This window comes from Hipposideros armiger, unplaced genomic scaffold (genome assembly GCF_001890085.2).
Source record: "Hipposideros armiger isolate ML-2016 unplaced genomic scaffold, ASM189008v1 scaffold_73, whole genome shotgun sequence".
In the NCBI taxonomy this organism is placed as follows: domain Eukaryota; kingdom Metazoa; phylum Chordata; class Mammalia; order Chiroptera; family Hipposideridae; genus Hipposideros; species Hipposideros armiger.
The window spans coordinates 293,576-314,971 of record NW_017731423.1 but is presented as its reverse complement, the minus strand read 5'-3'; the positions used below and the strand labels follow the sequence as shown (position 1 = coordinate 314,971).

The following is a 21,396-nucleotide window of genomic DNA, read 5'->3' as shown; positions in this document are numbered from 1 at the left end:
TGGGTGGGGCGGGGAGGGGGGAGGGCAGCCATGGACGACAAGGCATTCACCAAGGAGCTGGACCAGTGGGTCGAGCAGCTGAACGAGTGTAAACAGCTGAACGAGAACCAAGTGCGGACGCTCTGCGAAAAGGTAAGCGAGAAAAGAGGAGAAATGCGGGCGGCCCCTCTGCCCCCTGGCCCGTCCACTCCGTGTCCCGCGGGGCCCAGCCTTTCCCAAACCCGGGGCGTTGAGCTGCCCCCCACACACACACCGGTCTCCTCTGCCTTCCCGGAGGATGCTCACGTTACTGGCCTCGGGGGTCCCTGTAGACGGGCAGGAGAAACGTGACACCCGGAATCCACTTGCTGTGTTTTGGGGGTCACTGACACTTCTGGAGAGTTATTGACACTCCAGCATTTCCCGTGTGGACTAGCAATCTCGGCGCTTTAGAATGCCGGCCGGTTAGCCTAATAATACAGTCTTTTAGGAAATGCACCGGGAGCATCTGAGATCTTGCTTCTTGGCAATGTTGTCGGTTTGGCTCCAATAAAATCTTAACAAAAAATTTTTTTATATGCACCGAAAATTAACCTGGATGTTGTCAGTATTAACGAACTTGTCAATAAAGGAGAGATTTTTCGCAGGTTTGAATGGGCTTTTCAAAAATCCCTAACTTGGAATGTGTCAAGCGTTTGTAGGGAGGTGGGTGTGATGGCAGACTGTGATTTCTAAAATAGAGGGTGACTTTAGTTGTAGCAGATGGTGACTGGTCTTCACATAGAGAGACTCTTGGAAGCAAAATGTTGATATTCAGAAAGACAGCAAATCTTAAGTTTGGAAACAGTGCTTTCTTGAAATGATAAATGGGGTACGTGTTTTTCGTGTAGGGTAGCGCTTTTCAGAAAATCCTTTCCATTTCCATTATATGTAAAGGCGGTTTGTGTTTTTTTTCTGATCCAAAGAGTAGTAAAATATGCAGGTGGTTAACTGTTTACAGTCATTCTTGATTGTGCGATCATAGACAACTTTCTGAATTGTGTATCTATTGTTTTCTTACCAGCTGGAATTATTTTGCACTCTCCATCTTATTTAAAATCTAGAGCTGCTCTCATTCGTCTTTTATAATCTTGGAATAAATAATTTTTACATAAAAATGTCCCCTATGAAGGAGTAAGTAGATTATTCTTTAATGCTGTTGGGTTGGTTTGTATTTTTAAGCTATAACCTATTAAGACTTGATCCTTATGTTTGGAAGTCAGCATGCCTCAGAAACACACTGGAAAACGAAAGATTTTGTCAATGTTATTAATAGGGGACTCTTAAAATTAAGTACTTATGGATGGAGGAATAATAGCTAATATTAACTGAAAGCAATGTTTTTAACAAGTGTAACGTTGCATAGGGCCTTTATATATTAAATTTGATAACACAGGAGAATTTATTTCTGTAGATAGAACTGCCAAGCAAGTGGTGTTTTCTCTTATTTTAAATAACAGTTTATTGGGCCGGCCGAGTGGCGCGATGGTTAAGAACTCGCTTGGGATGCCAGAGGGCCCTGGTTCGGATCCCACATATGAGGGCTAGTGACACTGCCCTCTACAGCTAAGATGCTGAACAACGGCTCAACCTGGAGCTGGGCTGCTGTGAGTCGCCGGCGACGGCGTGGGCTGCAGTCCCTGTGGCAGTGGGTTGCCATGGGCTACCGTGTGTAGCCAGCAGCCAGCGTGAGCGGCCAGCAGCTGCAGTGAGCGGCCGTCCAGAAGCCGGCGACTGATCTGCCTCACCCGGGAAGAGCACAATGATGGTGCCAACTTGGGCCAGTGAAGCAACATCCTCCACAACTAGACTGAAGAACAAAACGACAGCAACTTGTCTGTCCCCCTTCCCCCAATTCCCCAGCACTGTTCCCATCCCCCCAATTCACCAATAAAAATCTTTAAAAAAAATAAAATAAAATAAAATAAATAACAGTTTATTTATAGCTTCAACTAGACATTCATTTTTCTTGTGATAACCTATAATTTCACGAGTCTTCAAATTTATGTTTTAAATTTTGCTCTCAATATTTCTCTTGTGTCAAGTGAAACATCCAGTTTTGAAATTAGCTGAGTCAGTTACCCTCACTATGAACATTATATATAGATTTAAAGTTATGGAAAAGGCGGGAGTTGAATTAGTTTTCCCTTTGACTAATAATTTTAAGATGTATTCCTAGAAAATAATATTGAACCACTACTCCATCACACTTGAATCTTAATTACTTGAGGAAGTTTTCTGTATTTGTCAAGAGAGATTATTTTTACTTCAGCTCCTAAATAACTTGGACTACCAGTCCCTAGGACCTTGTAGGTATATTTAAGCGCGTATCTTACCCATTTTTTTCTTTGAATATTTGTACTTATGCACTAAACATGAGTTTGTAAGTGAAAATCCCGTTATCTTTGTCCTTCACTCCTTTGATGGAGTTGCCAATGGATGGAGACCTGTGATAGTATTCCTTTCTCTCTGCTCTTCTGAGCAGTGGTTAGTTTTTCAGCCCTCTTTTAGCAACTGTGGCATCCCTTTGTGGTATATATACATATTTTACCTTCTAACCTTAGTCTCTGGTTCTATTTTATATCTCTGCCCCATCCTCCTTTTTCCTGACAAGTGTAGTGTTTATATATAATGAACTTGAGGGGTCAGCCTGAGTTCACCCTGGCTCCACAACTTGATAGCTGCCACCTCTTTGCAGCTCTGATTCTTTATCTGTAAGACAGGGATAATATTTGCCCATCTCCTGGGTTGGTTGTGAATGTTAAGGTATTACCTGTGTAAAATCCTAACACACTCAATGAATGTTAAACGAAGAGAAACTAAAACTAAACATAACTATTTTACCAGACTTTGCTTTAATGTTGTCTGTTGAAATTCGTATATTTTTGTTTGGTCCTTCAAGTTCCTTTATCTGTGGGGTCAAGTACTTTATTTTAGAAATGAATAACTTAGCTTAAAAACTTAAAGAGCATTTAACAAATTATATTCTTATATCCGTGTCTGATTCTGGCTCTTGCATAGGTGACCATGTGTTGAACATGCTGTGGGAGATGCTGGGAAATTATATGACAAATATACGTGTTGCTGTATTATACATTAGATTTGGTGTAAAATAAAGGGCCAAAGAAATGCCCAAAAAAAAGCTCTTGTACCTTTTTTTTTTTTTTTTAAGATTTTTATTGGAGGATGGGAACAGCGCTGGAGAATTGGGGGAAGGGGAACAGATAAGTTGCTGTCCTTTTGTTCTTCCGTCTAGTTGTGGAGGACGTTGCTTCATTGGCCCAAGTTGGCACCATCATTGCGCTCTTCCCGGGTGAGGCAGATCAGTCGCCGGCTTCTGGACGGCCGCTCACTGCAGCTGCTGGCCACTCACGCTGGCTGCTGGCTACACACGGTAGCCCATGGCAACCCACTGCAGCAGGGGCTGCAGCCTATGCCGTCACTGGCGACTCAGGGCAGCCCAGCTCCAGGTTGAGCTGTTGTTCAGCATCTTAGCTGTAGAGGGCAGTGTCACTGGCCCTCATATGTGGGATCCGAACCGGGGCCCTCTGGCATCCCAAGCCATCTCTTAACCAACGCGCCATGCAGCTGGCCCAAAGCTCTTGTATCTTGTTTTAAATCTGTCACCCCATTTTCTTTTAGAAAAAGATGCAGAATCAATAGATGGGTTGGTAAGACTTCTGTCTGGTGAATGTACTTCAAAAGAGGTTTTCTATATAGTGGCTAGGGAACCCTGAAAAATAGTTCCAGTATTTCTTGTGATCCCTGTTATCTGAAGCACAGAGTACTGGGATTAGTAGCAATTTTGTGAAGTAATTTTACTCCTCGTTTGATCTACTTAATACTTGCTCAACTTTTCCAGAGTAAGAATGGCAGGCTTATAGAAAGACTAAGAGAAAAATAAACACGTTAAGCCTAATAACTGAAATCATCTTTTTGTTTAATTCTTTTTTTTTTTTTAAGATTTTTATTGGGGAATCGGGGGAGGGGAACAGACAAGTTGCTGTCCTTTTGTTCTTCGATCTAGTTGTGGAGGACGTCACTTCACTAGCCCATGTTGGTATTATCATTGCACTCTTCCCGGGTGAGGCAGTCGCTTGCTGGCCATTGGACAGCCGCTCACGGTGGCTCATGGTGACTCACGGCAGCCCAGCTCCAGGTCGAGCTGTTGTTCACCATCTTAGCTATAGAGGGCGCAACGTCACTGGCCCTCGTGGGATCCGAACCAGGACCCTGTTTCTTAGAGCTGGTGCTCCCAAACCAACTCTTAACCAGTGCACCACTCGGCCGGCCCTCGTTTAATTCTTTGTGACTAGATTTTAGTTTAATTTTTTTTTTACTAACATGACTTTTGGAGTTTATTAGAAATAGTGCTGTGTAGAAAGTTACTTTACATAATGGTTGTTTTTCCTAAAAATAAAATTTCTATCCTAATTCCGATTGCCCAAAAAGTAACTCTGATTGCCCAAAAAGTAAAGGAGTCATCTGAAATTAAGACCAAAGTGGTACTGGTAAAAGCCCTATTTTGAGGTAGTGGCAAAAATAAAATCCATCATACTGCCAGTTGGATAATAACTGCAAAAATAAGTATGAATGTTTTTGGTATGACCTTTGAGGTGAATTTCTGTCTAGAGAAAAATTGTTTGCATAAAATAATAAGGCATATCTTCTGAGAAAACTAGTTCTTAACATTAACTTCAATTAGCAGTTTGATTTTTTAAGCTAATTGTGAATTTGCCTCCTCTTTTGTGTACAGAGAAATTACTTTTGTGAATCATTCCTGCAACAGCAATATGTCCCGTAATTTTAAAGATGGTGTGCCTAGTGAGCCAGTCTGGCACTGTTCAGGACATTCTGTGACTAGAACTATATTTAACTCTTGGTAGAGTCTCAGGAAGAGAAATTTTTTTAGGCTCTTTGACATGATGAACTTTCTTTTATACTGAAGAGCTTTGGTGATTATACTCTAAGCAGGGAGGGAAATTGAGCCTATTTTGTGTGTTAGCTGATCTTTATTCTGATTATACAGTGCCTACTTAGAAAAATGGCTGGTATAGAAGTAGAAATATGTGCATTTTATATTGGATTAATGGATATATTTCTGGGTCCTAGTTTCAGCCTTGTAATAAGCAGAAATATCTTTAGGATATTACTTTCTTAGATAATGTGAAATAGCAGGCTTAAATTTTTGAATACCTATAAGACATCTTAATGAAAATTAGATCCTGATAAAAATGAATGATTTTTGTGAGTTGAGAAAAATCTCTTGGATTACTTTTCTTTGATAGACTCTAGCTCAAAAATGAATGAATGAATGAATGAATGAATGAATGTCTTAACAGCCAAAAAGCCTAACTGGTACATTCATTTTAACTTTTCCTTGAGCATGGAGTGGTACCAGCTTTGGTGGTCCATTGATACGATTTAATATACATTGGTGTAGAAAGTAGCTCCTTTCTTTCTTACTGTAACAAAGAATGAAATGACATGGTTATTGTGGAATATGAAGGTAAAACCCAAATCTACTGACTGAAAGTATTTTTTTATACTTTTTTAAGCCAACCTCATAGAAGACAGGTAAAGAAACTAAACCAGGACCAGCCAAGTGGCACGTTGGGTAAGAGTTGGCTTGGAACTCCAGCTCTGAGCAGCAGGGCCCCGGTTCAGATCCTACATTAGGGCCAGTGATGCTGCTCCCTCTACAGCTAAGATGGCGAACAACAGTTTGACCTGGAGCTGGGCTGCCATGAGTCGCTGGCGATGGCGTAGGCTGCAGTGGACTCCCTTAAGCTATCGTGAGTGGCTGGCAGCCGTCATGAGCTGCCAAGAGCCGCCATGAGTGGCTGTCCAGTGACCGGTGACCGATCTGCCTCACCCAGGAAGAGCACAATGATAATACCAACATGGGCCAGTGAAGCGGTGTCCTCCACAACTAGTCTGAAGAACAAAAGGAGAAAAAAAAATTAAATTAAAAAAATTAAAAAGAACAAAAGGACAGCAACTGTCTGTTCCCTTTCCCTGATTTCCCAATAAAATCTTTAATAAAAAGAAGCTAAACCAAACTAGACTAGCATGAACTGCCTAATACTATTGTAGAAAGCAGACTTTAAAATCAATTAATCATTTTTTGACTGCATATATGTGTTAAGTTATATCCATAGATAGATAAAATGAAGATATATGCATTATAAACTTTATTTTCATATGGAGTAGTTTTATTTGCAGCATATGCCTTATATTCTGATTTGGAAATCTTGCAGAAATTTTTTCTTCACAGTCTTCAGAATAAGATGAATATGAAGGAGTTGGTGCATTGAAGTCCTTTGGTGAAAGGAAACTAAAATGTCAGAAATTGAAGATAAAATTAATACCAAAACAATGACTGCACTTTAGACTGTATAAACTGTAACTATTTTCTGAACTTTTTCTAAGAATGGCATTAAAATCACAGACATAATCTAATATGTATGAAAATTTTAAGTCTACGCTAGATTAAATAGAAATTTTGAGTTGTTTTGAACTGATTTCCTTATAATTCTCCATTTTGGAAATGTAGTGAAATGTAGACCTAATCTTGGTCCATTGAAATAACTTGCATGAAGAAATTTTTTTTTCATACTATCCCTTGATTAATGACCAAATGTTGTCTAATACTTTCAGTATGTTGCTTTTCAAGTTTGAATTCCCTTAATAATCATATTAACCCAGGGAAAGAGGTTTGCACACTACAGATACAGTTTCCTTTCTCGGGAATGGGGGAGGTTATGCTTATACTTAGTTAGCTGTCTCTTGTAGTTCAGGACAGTTTATTATCCCTTGCAAGCTGTCCTTTGACTGAAATACTTTTGTGATAAAAAGAATTCAGTGACTATCTTGAGGTTCATGTATCCTTATATTACTAACTTGTGCTATAATAGTACTATGATACAGTACAATAAAAATGTGCAAAATTCCATTCAAGATTTTATAAAGACAATCATTATCATTTATTTTGAGAATGGGATGGGCAGATATAATTAAGTATCCTTCCCTATTCAATCTTAGTTGAAACTTTATTCTAACTGACTTCTTAGAATAGAATTGGGTTCTTTTAATGTACAAGATACAGGGTGTACATTATAGCTTAACTTCTCTCTTCCCATTTCAGAGAGAGGAAAATAATTTGGAAGTTTCTTCTATCTTTGAAAGATTTCCACGTGATATTTATGTCCTGGATGAGGAGCACTCAGAACTGGTTTTGTGCATTCTTCCATTGCTTTAGTAGCAAAAGAGGCACTTATTCTGCAGGAAACTACAAAGAGCTGAATAAGTACTGCCACTGTGTCTTTCATTATACAACCAGGAAATTTTAGTTGTGCTCTTTATGTGCCGGACCCTGTTAAAAGTGCTGGAGATTCAGCTGCGAACAGAAGAGGTACAGATGATAAACAGATTCAGTTGCATGCTGGGCAATGATTCTTGCTAGGAAGAAAAAGCAGAGGATGAGGAGAGTGATAGGCTTGCGCTTAAGAGGTTCTTATAATAGAGTGGTCAGAAAAAGCCTTTCAGCTTTTTCATAATATGATAAACTTTTATAATGTATAAGTATATTGCATTCCATACAAATGGCCTGTCTTGGCTTATGCTATGGACTTTACTCAAATCTCTCAAAGTTTCACAAAACCCAAATAAGCAGCATCTGGCTGTGGCATGTCTTGTACCTCTGGCTGAGCAGCCCTAAGCCCAGCACCATTGGCAGCCGGCCTTAGTTCGCAATTTGGCCTCTCAAGGCACCTCCAAGTCCAGTGTGGGTGGCAGACATCTGTGGATTGTTTTGTAGCTCATGCCAGGTGGCCCAGGGCTGGGCACAGGCTATGCCTGAACTTGGCCTGTAGCAGGGCTCCTCTCAGCTCCGGAGCTGGCATGTCTGGTGGCCAGCTTCATACTGAACCAGGGCTTTGCCCTGCTACCTCTGAGGATGACACACCCAAAGGGCAGACTTGGCAGGCACCAGGGCCCTGATAAAGCAAATCTTACTTTCTATAGGGTCAGCCCCTGCACCACAGCACCGCCACTGTAGTCACAGCCAGTCTTCACAACCAATCAGCCCAAGGGCCAATCCCACCCATTGATGTGCAAACAGTAACCAAGGCTTAAATACAACAAGAGTTCATACCAAATCCACACAAGGGACACACCTGGAGCACCGGGCTCTGGTGACCAGGGAGACTGTGACACTGGGCCCCACAGGACACCTACTAAATACAGCCACTACTAAGACTGGGAGGCATAGCAGCCCTACCTAATGCATAGCTACAAACACAGGGAGGCAGCAAAAATGGGGAGACAAAGAAACGTGTCCCAAATAAAAAAACAGAAGAAGCTCCAGAAAAGAAACTAAACAAAATGGAGACAAGCAATCTATCAGACGCAGAGTTCAAAATACTAGTTGTAAGGATGCTCAGTGATCTCAGGGAGAACTTCAGCAAGAGATAGAAAACATAAAAATTGAGATAGAAAACATAAAAAACAGCCAGTCAGAAATGAAGAATACAATAGCTGAAATAAAGAATTCATTAGAAAGAATCAGCAGTAGATTAAATGAAGCAGAGGATTGAATTAGTAATTTGGAGGATAAGGTAACAGAAAACCGCCCAATCATAACAGCAAAAAGAATGCCCAAAAAAACAAACAACAACAACAAAAAAACCATAGTTTAAGGAGCTTCTGGGATAACATCAAGGATACCAGCATCTCATCATAGGGGTACCAGAAGAAGAAGAGAGATAGCAAGGAATTGAAGCCTATTTGAAGAAATAATGACGGAAAATTTCCCTACCCTGGTGAAGGAAATAGACATCCAAACCCAGGAAGCACAGAGAATCCCAAATGATGAATCCAAAGAGGCCCACACCAAGACACATTATAATTAAAATGTCAAAGGTTAAAGACAAAGAGAATCTTAAAAGCAGCAAGAGAAAAGCAGTTACTTAGAAGGGAGCTCCTGTAAGACTGTCAGTGATTTCTCAACAGAAACTGCAGGCAAGAAGGGATTGGCATGAAATACTCAAAGTGATGAAAAGCAAGGACCTACAAACAAGATTATTCTACCCAGCAAAGCTATCATTTAGAATCGGACAGATAAAGAGCTTCCCAGGGGAAAAAAAAAAAAGCTAAAGGAGTTCATCACCACCAAACCAGTATTGAAGGAAATGTTAAAGGGATTTTTTTAAGATGGAAAAAACTAAAAATAAAAACTACGAATAATAAAATGGCAATAACTACATATGTATTAACAATTACTTTAAATGTAAATAGATTAAATGCTCCAATCAAAAGACATAAGGTGGCCGAATGGATAAGAAAATAAGACCCTTACATATGCTGCCTACAAAAGACCTACTTCAGATAGAAAGACACAGTCTGAAAGTAAAGGGATGGAAAAAGATATTTCATGAAAATTGACATGAAAAAAAAGCTGGGGTAGCTTAATACTGGACAAAATAGACTTTAAAACAAAGGCTATAAGAGAAAATGAAGGACCCAGTAATCCCACTTCTGGGTGTTTATTTGAAGAAACCCAAAACACTTTTTCGAGGGGACATGTGCATCCATATGTTCATTGCAGCATTATTTGCCAGGATATGGAGGCAACCTGGGTGTCTATCAATAGATGAATGGATAAAGAGTTGGTGGTACATACAGAGTTGCCAAAAAATGTATTATCAGTATATATTGAGTATTACAATTTTAATAGTTTTCTCCTTTCTTAAAATGTGTGTACATCTTTTTGGCACCCTCTGTATATACAATGGGTGTTGCTCAGCTCTGGAAGGGAGTGGGTTCTTGCCATCTGCTGCAGCATGGATGGACCTGGAGGGTGTTGTGCAGAGTGGAGTGTCAGAGGAAGGCAGATGCAATGCGATTTCACTTATATATGGAATCTAAAGAACAAAATAAACAGAAATAAACTCAGATACAGAGAACATTTTGATGGTTACCAGATGAGAGGGGGTGGGTGGTGGGTGAAAAAGGTGAAAAGATTAAGAAGTACGAATGGTTATTACACAGTAGCCATAGGGATATAAGGTACAGAATAGGGAATAGAGTCAGTAATATGCTAATAACTATGTGTGGTGTCAGATGGGCACTAGATTTATTGGAGTAATAGATGGGGGTTGGGAGGCAGGATGAAAAAGGTGGAGAGATTAAGAATTACAAGTTGATAGTTACAAAATTGTCATGGGATGTAAAATAAAGCATAGGGAATATAACTAATAATAATAACTGTGTATTTCCAAGTGCCTACTAGACTCGTCAGGGGGATCACTTCATGAATTTTATAAATGTCTTACCGCTATGCTGTACACCTGAAATTAATATAAAATAATGTTGAATGTCAGCTGTAACTGAAAAATTTTAAAAAGGGAGCAGGGAAGATGAAGGAATAAGAGTTTTAAATTTCCAGGTATTAAATAAGTCATGGGGATGTAATCTACAGCATAGCGAATGTTGTGATAGTGTGGCACAGCGTTAGATGGTTACTGAACTTATGATCACATCTTTAGGAATATAAATGTTGAATAACTTTGGTGAACACCTGAAACTATTGTATGTTAGCTGTATTTTAATAAAAAATCTTTTTTAAAAAAAAGTATACTGCAGGAGTTAGCAGGCACAGTTTCTAAGATTGTACACACTTCAGACATCAATAGCAAGTTCATTGGGTTCTAAAACCACTCTCAGGTTCAATAACTCACAGGAAGGACTTACAGAACTCACTGAAAGCTGTTATACTCACTACTACAGTTTATTACAAAGAAAGAGTATTGATTAAAATCAGCCAGTGAAAGAGATGCATAGGCCAGAGTTCAGGAAGGGCTGATGTCATTAATCTCCAGTTTTCCAGCGGCAAAACTAATACCAGATCACCCAAATACCCTATCATAAATCACATCGTTAGACTGTCCAGTGGTCTACAGGCAAAGACACTCACATCAAGTGATCGCCTCCCAGTAGCCAAGAGCAAGGGCCAGACCTCTCACTGGGTAAGGTTAAGTCTTCACTACATAGGTTTTTACTTCATAACAAATTTTAGGTGACAGGAACTTTAATAAACAATAAATAAATGAAAAATAATACCAAATATATGAAGAAAACATGGGTAAATATGTCAGAATCAGAGTGGGTAGGATGTAAGGTATTTTAATTTCATAACATTTTGTCTTTTCTTGATTCTGTAAACTCTTCGGAAATGAAGAAAATTAGCCATTTTTAAATGTTTGAAATATTCTTTCTCAGTTTTTAAATGTTTACTGACATTTTAGCATTTGTCTGTAGTCATATTGTCCAGCTTTTCCTTAAACTTTGTGTGCCTAAAAATCACTTGGAAAGCAAATAAAAAATTCAGGTTTCTTGACTCCATCCCAGAGAATGATTGATTATGCCTTGGGGCAGGTCCAATACGGATTTTTAAAAGAGCATCGCAGGTATTCTGATAACAGAAATTCCAGATTGGATTTTGAGAAATGTTACTTTGTGAAATACGCTAAGATGCTGATAAGTTTACCTTTTATAAGTTTGGATCAGCTTCCAACATTTTCTCCTTTGTGCTTTCAATGCCGTGAAATGTGTCATGTAGTGTATTTTTATTAAAATGGGGTCATAGGAATAATATCCTAAAACTTTTTTCACTGAGCAGTATATCTTGGCCTATGTATATACACATACTTCTTTTTTGTTTTAAATTTCAAGAGAATATATGATTTCTAAGCTTGGCATTGCTTGGCCTACAGACACTTGACTGTTGTTGCACTGAAAGGAAAGGTTTATTTCCTTGTATTTAAAAAAAAAGATCAGGGGCCGGCCGAGTGGCGCGATGGTTAAGAACTGGCTTGGGACGCCAGAGGACCCCGGTTCGGAGCCCACATATGAGGGCCAGTGACACTGCCCTCCACAGCTAAGATGCTGAACAACAGCTCAACCTGGAGCTGGGCTGCCCTGAGTTGCCAGTGACGGCATAGGCTGCAGCCCCTATGGCAGTGGGTTGTCATGGGCTACCGTGTGTAGCCAGCAGCCAGCGTGAGCGGCCCTCAAGCCGCCATGAGCGGCCGTCCAGAAGCCGGCGACTGATCTGCCTCGCCTGGGAAGAGAGCAGTGGTGGTGCCAACTTGGGCCAGTGAAGCAACGTCCTCCACAACTAGACTGAAAACAAAAGGACAGCAACTTGTCTCTTCCCCTTCCCCCAATTCCCCAGCACTGTTCCCATCCCCTAATTCCCCAATAAAAATAAAAAAATCTTTAAAAAAAAAAAAACTTACGGACCGCAGAGAGCTTTTGTTTATGTGGGCTGTATTATTGATGCTTACTGTATTGGCAATTAAAACTGACATTTTAAGAACTGTTTGTTAATTCTTTAAAACAACAATAGTAAACCTATTATATCTGAGCATGCCCTTGGGTCACACTGTGAGAACTGTCGCATTCATCTGTATGTTAAGTGAATAAACACAGTTTTTCAATAAAACTTCATAATCTCAACATTATAGGTCATGGAACTATTAAAAAGACATCAGTATTACAGATAGTCCCTTTACCTAGACTTAAAAATTGATTTTTTGATGTTAAAATACAGAAAAATATAACTTTAAATACATTTTAAGTCAATTGGTATAAAAATAGTTGCAAGCCCTCTTCCATTTAACAATTTAAGCAAAGATGGCTTATTCAGAGCTTTATATTTTCAAACACTCCTTTTTAAGAATATATATATGTATTTAGGACTTTTCAAAAATGACCTCTTAAGATTGACAGAGTCACTTTTGAGACAGACTGTGATTTATTCTACAAATATCTTTATATGACAGATATCAGTGTTTCTATTATCTTGTGTGCAATAAATATTTTCCCAGGCTTCTCTTTTTATCTCTTTTTGTATACAGAAGTTTTTATTCAGTTTGGTTGAACCCATGGAAGCCAGCGTGTTGAGGCTAGACAGTTTACCTGTTTCTATCTTTGCTGTCTGGCCTGCAACAGACACTTGACAAATGTTTGTTACATGAATACATGAACCTTACTCTTCATGAATATTTTGAGGTGTCACGTGATTGCCATGTATGGTATACATCAGAGTGGCTAGTTCGTCAACCTGATAAATGTTGCCCTGTACAGGTACTGTGTATTAAGTAATCTTTCCTCTGGTTTTGGTAATGTTTCCTTTCGTGAATTTTTAAGTAGGATTAGCTTGTTAAATTCTTAATGTTATATGACTTGAGTATTTATTTAATAACTGGAAATTTGGACCTCTTATTACCTTTTATTTCCCCCCCTTTTTAATTTTTTTCAATTACAGTGACATTCAGTACTATTTTATATTAGTTTCAGGTGTACAGCATAGTGGGTAGACATTTATGTATTTTACAAAGTGATCCCCTCATTAGTCTAATCCTACCTGGCACTATGCATAGTTGTTGTAATATTATTTATTATATTCCCTGTGCTGTACTTTACATCCTGTGGAGTCTTATTTTTAATGATTTCTGCAAAATCTTGGTTATTCGCAATTTGAGTCAAAAATCTAAGCAAGATTTTCATAGGATTTGACAAGTTCTAAAATTTCTAGGGCCGGCCGAGTGGCTCAGTTGGTTAAGAGCTCACTCAAGAGTTTGAACTCTGAGAACAGCGGTTCAATGCCTGGCCCAAGCTGAGCTGCCGCTAAGCTGCCAATAGGTAACAGGATGGCTCAGCTAAAAAAAAAAAAAAGTATCTGTGGGCTGGCCGAGTGGCTCAGTTGGTTAAGAGCTCGCTCAAGAGTTTGAGCTCTGAGCAACAGCGGTTCGAGTCCAGCCCGAGCTGAGCAGCCGCNGAGTTTGAGCTCTGAGCAACAGCGGTTCGAGTCCAGCCCGAGCTGAGCAGCCGCTGAGCTGCCAACAGGTAGCAGGATGGCTCAGCTAAAAAAAAAAATAAAAATAAAATAAAATTTCTATGTCAGGCTTAATGAAAGGGCTCAAAATAGCCAAATCGTTTTGAATAAAATTAGGAAGAGAGCCTCTCTTCCCGATTATTAATGATTTTTTACAGTAATTAAATCAATCTGTTACTGACACAGGAAGGAGACCAATGAGAATGGAACTTGAGGTAAGGATTAACGTGCTAACACTTCATTTGGGGAAGACAAGCCCAAGCATGTATGGTGAAGGAAAAAAATAAGGTGAGAAAAGCTGTGAAGCGCAATGCAATAGGATATATTACCTTGGGAGGTGGGATTTCTGCCAAATCCAGAGAAGTCACAAGGAAAAATTACAGCTCAGAGAAGTCCATGGGAGGAAAAATAGTGTGGCGATTTATTTCCCTGGCTCCCTCCCTTCTCTCTCTTCCCACTAGTTGAGCTTCACACCATGGGAATATGACTCACACATATTTCCAATTGTACTATCCAGCCTTCAGCACGTGCTCAAGAAGCCAGATCCCACATTCCACCATGTGGCATTTCATCCATGTCTGCAAGTGGGGGGCAGCTCGGTATAGTTAGAACAAGAACTAAGCAGTCCACGACTTCAACTTAGACGCCAGCTGGCTCAGGAGCTGGGCCAAGGTGCCACCAATGATGACAGCAGAGCAGTTCATGAGACAGGCGGCCCCTTTAGAAAAAGAATGTTAAGGGGAATCTGAGAGGGTATACAAGATTGTTGTGTCCAGTTCTAAGAAATCAGGAAACAGACCTGGTTCTTTACAAAAGCTTGGCAGAGGAAGCATTATAAATTAGAGAGGAAAGGATGGCACTATGTAATAAATAATGATGGGCCAGTTGACTAACCGTTAGGAATAATAAAATGAATCCCTACGTTATACTATATAAAAAATTCCAGCTCTGGATTAAAGACTTGTTAAATGGGGAAGCAAAACTTCTGGGATAAAAATACAGGAGTGCTGTTTTGACCTCTGTGTAGGAAAACAGTTTCTAAAACAAGACCCAAATCGCACAGACCATAAATGGAGAAGAGTGATAAATTTGGCTATCTTAAAGTTTAGAAACAACAGCAAAAAAAGCTTTAGTAGCACTGTGCGCAAAATGAAAACACCAGACTGTGAGAATATACTTAAAGTGCATAAAACCAGTAAAAGGTAAATATTTATAATACTAAAAACAAAAACAAAAAAACTGGTACAGATCAATAGGGAAAATATAAATAACCAAATAGAAAAATTAGACTACTTTTGTGAGTAGGTATTTTACACAAAAAAAAAAATATCTAGTGACCAATAAACATGAAAAGCTGCTTTTAAAAACGTATCAGAAGTGCAAACAAATTAGGGCCGGCCGAGTGGCTCAGTTGGTTAGAGCGTGAGCTCTGAGCAGCAGGGTTTCCGGTTCAATTCCCACATGGGCCAGTGAGCTGTGCCCAGGCTGAGCTGCTGCTGAGTTGCCAGTGGGCGGCTGGATGGTTCAGCTGGTGAGAGCGCATGCTCTCAGCAGCAAGGTTGCCAGTTGGACTCCTGCATGGGATGGATGGTGGGCTGCGCCCCTCCACAACTAGATTGAGGGCAGTGACTAGACTTGGAGCTGAGCTTGCGCCCTTCTCAACTAAGATTGAAGGACAACAACTTGACTTGGAGCTGATGGGTGGAAAAAGACAATGTTCCCCTTCCCCAATTCCCCAACACTGTTACTATTCCCTTGCCCAATTCCCCAGTAAAATCCTTAAAAAAAGAAAAAGTGCAAATTAAAAGACACTATTTCACACCCACTAATTGCAAGAATATTAAAGTCTGTTGATAAAGATGCAGAGAAATAGGAATTTACATTATGTGTAGAGAAACTCAAAGTCCATATTTTAAAATGCTCTTTAGACTATGAAATCCCTGGAGGGACAGAGAAATGTCTGTCCCTAAAATTCCACTCTCCCACCAGCCTTAGCTCTTTACTGGATCCTACTTTAAGCTTCAAATGACTTGTTGCCCACTGTCATTTTTGCTACTGTCACCATCACTATTGGGTGGTTTCATCCTCTTAGTTTGTATGTCTATATTAGTCCCAGTTCTTACTTCTTGTCCTTGATGGTTTTCTGTTATCCCTCGTAGACCTGGAAATGCGATAAATAGCTTATTAGAATTTTGTAAATAAGAGGCCCAGATAAGGCCTAATAGACGCTTCTGAGAGGCTGATGGGAAGGTACAAATACTTTTTATCATATTTGTGTTACTATTACAGGCCTTCAGACGCCTTTTTATTTCCTTTCTGATTCTGGGCTCTTTTTCCTGTTAGTCAAAATTGCTAAATAAATGAGGTAAAATGAACTTGAATTTAGTCTGTATATTTAATCTGCCATTGTTTATATATAAACTGTATATATAAACTTGAGGGCCTTCTAATAATATGTGATAAGTTGCCTCATTAAATATAAAGTAGTTGGAGTAAGAAGTTGAAAGTTGGCTTATGAATTGGTGTAAGAATGTCTCTTTATAAAAGAATTTAAATAATTAGTGACTTTTCTTTATTGACCTATTTTAACCAGTAAATAACATTACTCTTTTTAAAAAGGCTTTATTGAGATATAATTCCTATACCATACAAGTCACCCACTTAGAGTGTACAGTTCAGTGGCTTTTAGTACACTCAGAGATATGGACCAGTCACAATTTCAGAATATTTTTATTACTTACAGAAGAAACTCTGCACTCCTTAGCCTGTACCTTCCAGATCCCCCAGCCCTAGGCAGCCACTAATCTATTTTCTGTCTCCGTAGATTTGCATGTTATGGACATTTAATGTAAATGGAGTCATACAATATGTGACAATTTGTGACTGCCTTCTCTCACTTAATACAGTAGTTCCCCTTCATCCATGATATCAGTTACTCGATGTCAGCCATGATCTGAAAATATTAAATGGAAAATTCTAGAAATAAACAATTCATAAGTTTTAAATGGTACACCGTTCTGAGTAGCATGATGAAATCTCTCACTGTCCTGCTCTGTCAGGGGACATGACTCATCCTTTTGTCCAGTGTCTCCATGCTGTACACCGTCCCTGCCCATTAGTCACTTAGCCCATCTCAGTTGTCAGATTGACTCTTTACAGTATCGCAATGCTTGTGCTCAAGTCACCCTTATTTTACTTCATAATGGCCCCATAGTATTAGAGTAGTGATGCTGGCAATTCGGACATGCCAAAGAGAAGCCAAAGAGTACTTCCTTTTAAGTGAAAAGGTAAAAGTTCTCAACTTCGTAAGGAAAGAAAAAATGGCATGTGTTGAGGTCTTAAAAGTTGTACAGTAAGAATGAATCTTCCGTTCATGAAATTGTGAGGAAGGAAATAGTAGCCGTGCTAGTTTTGCTGTCGCACCTCAGACTTCAAAAGTTATGGCCACAGTGCGTGATAAGTGCCAGGTTAACATAGAAAGGACATTAAATTTGTGGGTGGAAGACATGAACAGAAAATATTCATGGCAAAGTGCTGTGCCAGAAAGCATTGAGCCTATACAAAGACTTCAGCAACGAATCCCTGAAATGAGTGACCACATTCATATAGCTTTATTATTATAGTATCTTTGCATAATTCTGTTTTATTATTGTTAATCTATTGTGCCTAATTTATAAATTAAACTTCATCATTGTTATGTACGTATAGGAAATAACTGTATATACGGTTCCGTACTGTTGTGGTCTCAGGCATCCACTGGGGGTTTTAGAACATATGCCCCATGGGTAGAGGGGGACGCCTAATAATGTTTTCAATGTTTGTATTGGGTCATCGGGAAAGTCATGACGCATTTATGCATTGAAAAACATAGAAAAATACGTCATGACTTTCCCGACAACCCGATAGCATGTATCAGTACTTCATTTCTTTTTATTGCTGAATAATATTCCATTGAACAGATATACCACGTTATCCAGTCATCAGTTAATAGGTATTTGGGTGGTTTCCGCTTTTTGGTTATTGTGAATAATGCTGCTGTGAACATGTGTAAATATAAATTTTCATTTCTCTTAAGTATATAGCTAAGAGTAGAATTGCTGGATCATATGGTAATTCTATTATTAACTTATTGAAGATCTGCCAGACTGTTTTCCAAAGTGGCTGCACCATTTTACGTTCCTACCAACAGTGTATGAGAGTTTCAATTTCTCCACGTCCTCACAGCCACTTGTTAACTGTATTTTTTATTTAGCTATCTAACTAGGTGTAAAGTGGTATTTCATTGTGGTTTTAGTTTTATGAATTTTAAGTCACATTTCAAGTTTTGTTTCCCCAGATTTTCTTTTAATACACAGGCATGGTTCTTTTAAACTTGTGATAGACTCACATCTCAGGACCCGTTTACAAACTATTGAGAACCCCCAAGAGAAAAAAAAATGTGACAGAATCTTTTTTAAATTATTAATTTCATTTTTCTAACAGGCTAAGGAAATTTTAACAAAAGAATCCAATGTGCAAGAGGTTCGTTGTCCTGTGACCGTCTGTGGAGATGTGCATGGCCAATTCCATGATCTTATGGAGCTCTTTAGGATTGGAGGAAAATCACCAGATACGAACTATCTATTCATGGGTGACTATGTAGACAGAGGTTATTATTCAGTGGAGACTGTGACTCTTCTTGTGGCATTAAAGGTATGATTAATGAAATCCAATTTTTTTTCAAGCTTTAAACCAACAAAAGGCAAGAATGGAATATTGCATATCATGTATCCTGTTTAATGGTCCATTCACTTTATAACCCCATAAAGTAATAGTTGATTTTACATTTTTTAAAAGAGAGATGAGAAAATATATCAAAACTCTCCTGCCTACTTCTGGTAAATCAGTCTCTTGGGGAATCCATAGCTGAAGTCTTGGAATCATTTTTTACTTAGTAGTCACTTATCCCTCATATTTAGTCAATTAACAAGTCTCTTTTTTAAAAAAAATAAAAGTCTTTTAACAAATTAGAAAAAAAAAATTTTTTTTTTAATCTTTTGAAAGTCTTATGTTGAAAAGTCTATTATTCCTGTATCTTTGTATTTTTACTGTTCCCACCCAATCCATGTCTTTATCACTTTACACTTCGATTATTACAGTAGCATAGTAACTAATATTTCTGCTTCCAAGATCTGACCCCTCCAAATCTACCTTGTGCTTTGCATATGCTGTCAGATTAAATCTCTAACACTTTCATCTTGTTACTTCCCTGCTCCCAAATTCTTCAGGTATTCCATGTTGCCTGCAGGTTAACTCAAACTCCTTGACTGACCCTCTATAGTCTAGCCTGAATTTGCTTGCTAATAGTTGGTGGTATAAACACTTTGACTCAAATCAGAGAAGTTCAGTGCTCAGTCTGTCTTCATATATTTCCTTATCCAGTTGTCCCACAAGATTACTCTGATTTCATACCCCTTATGCCAAGACTCAAAAGTCCTACTTCCTCCATGAAGTCTTCAGCGATTTTAACCATACTCCCACTCTAAATTACCATGAAATGTAGTCCCACCCCTTAGTTATGTTACGTAGTGACTTATTGCCTTGCATTATTTATTTCACATACCTCTTTAGTGAGATTAGTTCCTAAAGAGCAGAAGTCATGTATTATACTTAAGTGTGTAGACCTCATCTAGCTTTAATATAATGGATACTTAGTAAATACTGTGTATGAATTGAAGTATGTATTTGAGCTTTTGGTTAGTTTGGTTTACAGAATCCAATGCTTTTTGTCAATTCTTATCAGACATATTCCTAAGCCTCTCTATTTTGTTATGGAGAAGAGACTATTAATACATTTGAAATCTTGCCTAGATTTTGGCAAGGGCCTGTTTTTGTGTTTTTGTTGGCAAATACAATCTTCCCAGGGGAAGTAAAAATTGAAAAGGGACGGAGACATTAGTCTGTAGAGGAGTTTTTTTCAGGTCCAAATCCCTGGTCTTCAGTATCCGTTAGCAGTAAGAAGTCATAGTGTTCTGGGAAGATTTAGAAGGCTTGTGATAGTTTGAGATTAAAGATATTTGAGACAATCAAATGCAAGTTTATTATAGTAATATAGGTATCAGCTAATAAGGATTCCAATGAGGGTGGTATAAATAGTAATGAAGAAGGATGACTAAAAAATATTTCAAAGTTTAACCAATAGGACCTGGTTATGAGTGAGAACATTTTTTACTCTGAAAAAGATTTAACATTTGATTTACTAGCAGACAAAAGAGCCATTTAAAGAAATGGGTCAGAGGTGAATGTGCTTAATATGTCAATAGTGAAATATGGTTTGTACCATGGGTTTCTTTTTGCTTTTCCTCCAGGTGCGTTATCCAGAACGTATTACAATACTGAGAGGAAACCACGAAAGCCGACAAATTACCCAAGTATATGGCTTTTATGATGAATGTCTACGAAAGTATGGAAATGCCAATGTTTGGAAGTATTTTACAGATCTATTTGATTATCTTCCACTTACAGCTTTAGTAGATGGACAGGTATGTATGAGTGTGCTTCCATGGGGGGAGGGGGGAGTGGAGAGGGGGAATTGGATAAAAGTAGGAAAAGATTTTCTCTTAGTAATGTAGGGTCTCATTTATCTGACATGTGTTTCTTCATCTCCTTGGCCTTTTCTGCCTCTTTCCCTTACTTAAGATTTTAGAACAGGGAATTGGATATGTTTTGTGTAACTTCCACGTTTTCTTAGCCACTATTTTGGATTGCAGTAATTAATTTAAAAGGACAATATTTTGCCTAGATGTGCTAAAATGAAAGAAAACAATATGAATTTAAAGGGTGTTAAATTTTAATTAGGTTCTTTTTTATTTTAAAAATCAATATAATCATTAACATAAGAATGGACAAAATTATTTTAGAAGGGCAGCCTATCTGTGTTGATGGTGAGTCTAGTTTTTTAAATGGGTGCATTAGTAGAGTTTATATTTATTGAATGTTCTCAAGTTAAATTGTATATATTTCCCTCAACCTCTTAGCTTCAGAAATCAAGTGGCTAAAAATTAAATAAGTATATAATATATTTGAACAATGGGACAAGCTTACATAACAGATATAGGCAGTGTATATAGCCTTTGATACATAGGTTCCCAACACTCAGAAACCATATAATCTTTCCACATATTCTTTCCCCCTCTCCTTTCCTCCCTCCCTTCCTCCCTTCCTTTCTTCCTCCATCCTTTCTGCCTTTCTGCCTTCCTCTCTTTTCCTTTCTTTCTTTTGTTCGTTCTTTTCTACTTTACGCCTTTCCATTTATCAATTCATCCATCTATTTATATATCGTGTTAAGTCACAGTTTCCAATTTTAAGTAGTAGGACAAAACTCAGACTAGAAATTAAATAGGAAAAGTTAAAAGAAAAATCTGCTTGCTTGGAAACTATTATAATCTTCTACTAACACTCAGAAAATAAAAGGTAAGAATCCAAATCTTTTTTTTTTT

The 21,396-nt window shown here is 38.5% G+C and overlaps 1 protein-coding gene across 1 annotated transcript in view; it reads left to right on the top strand.

The window, feature by feature from the left end:
* Positions 1-6: 6 nt before the first annotated feature.
* Positions 7-21,396, top strand: part of PPP2CB (protein phosphatase 2 catalytic subunit beta) — a 29,678-nt gene continuing 8,288 nt past the window's right edge. The window contains exons 1-3 of the mRNA XM_019642888.1: positions 7-132; positions 18,401-18,610; positions 20,266-20,439. Coding sequence (XP_019498433.1) covers positions 31-132; positions 18,401-18,610; positions 20,266-20,439 — 486 coding nt within the window. The 5' untranslated portion in view covers positions 7-30. The remainder of the gene's footprint in view (positions 133-18,400; positions 18,611-20,265; positions 20,440-21,396) is intronic.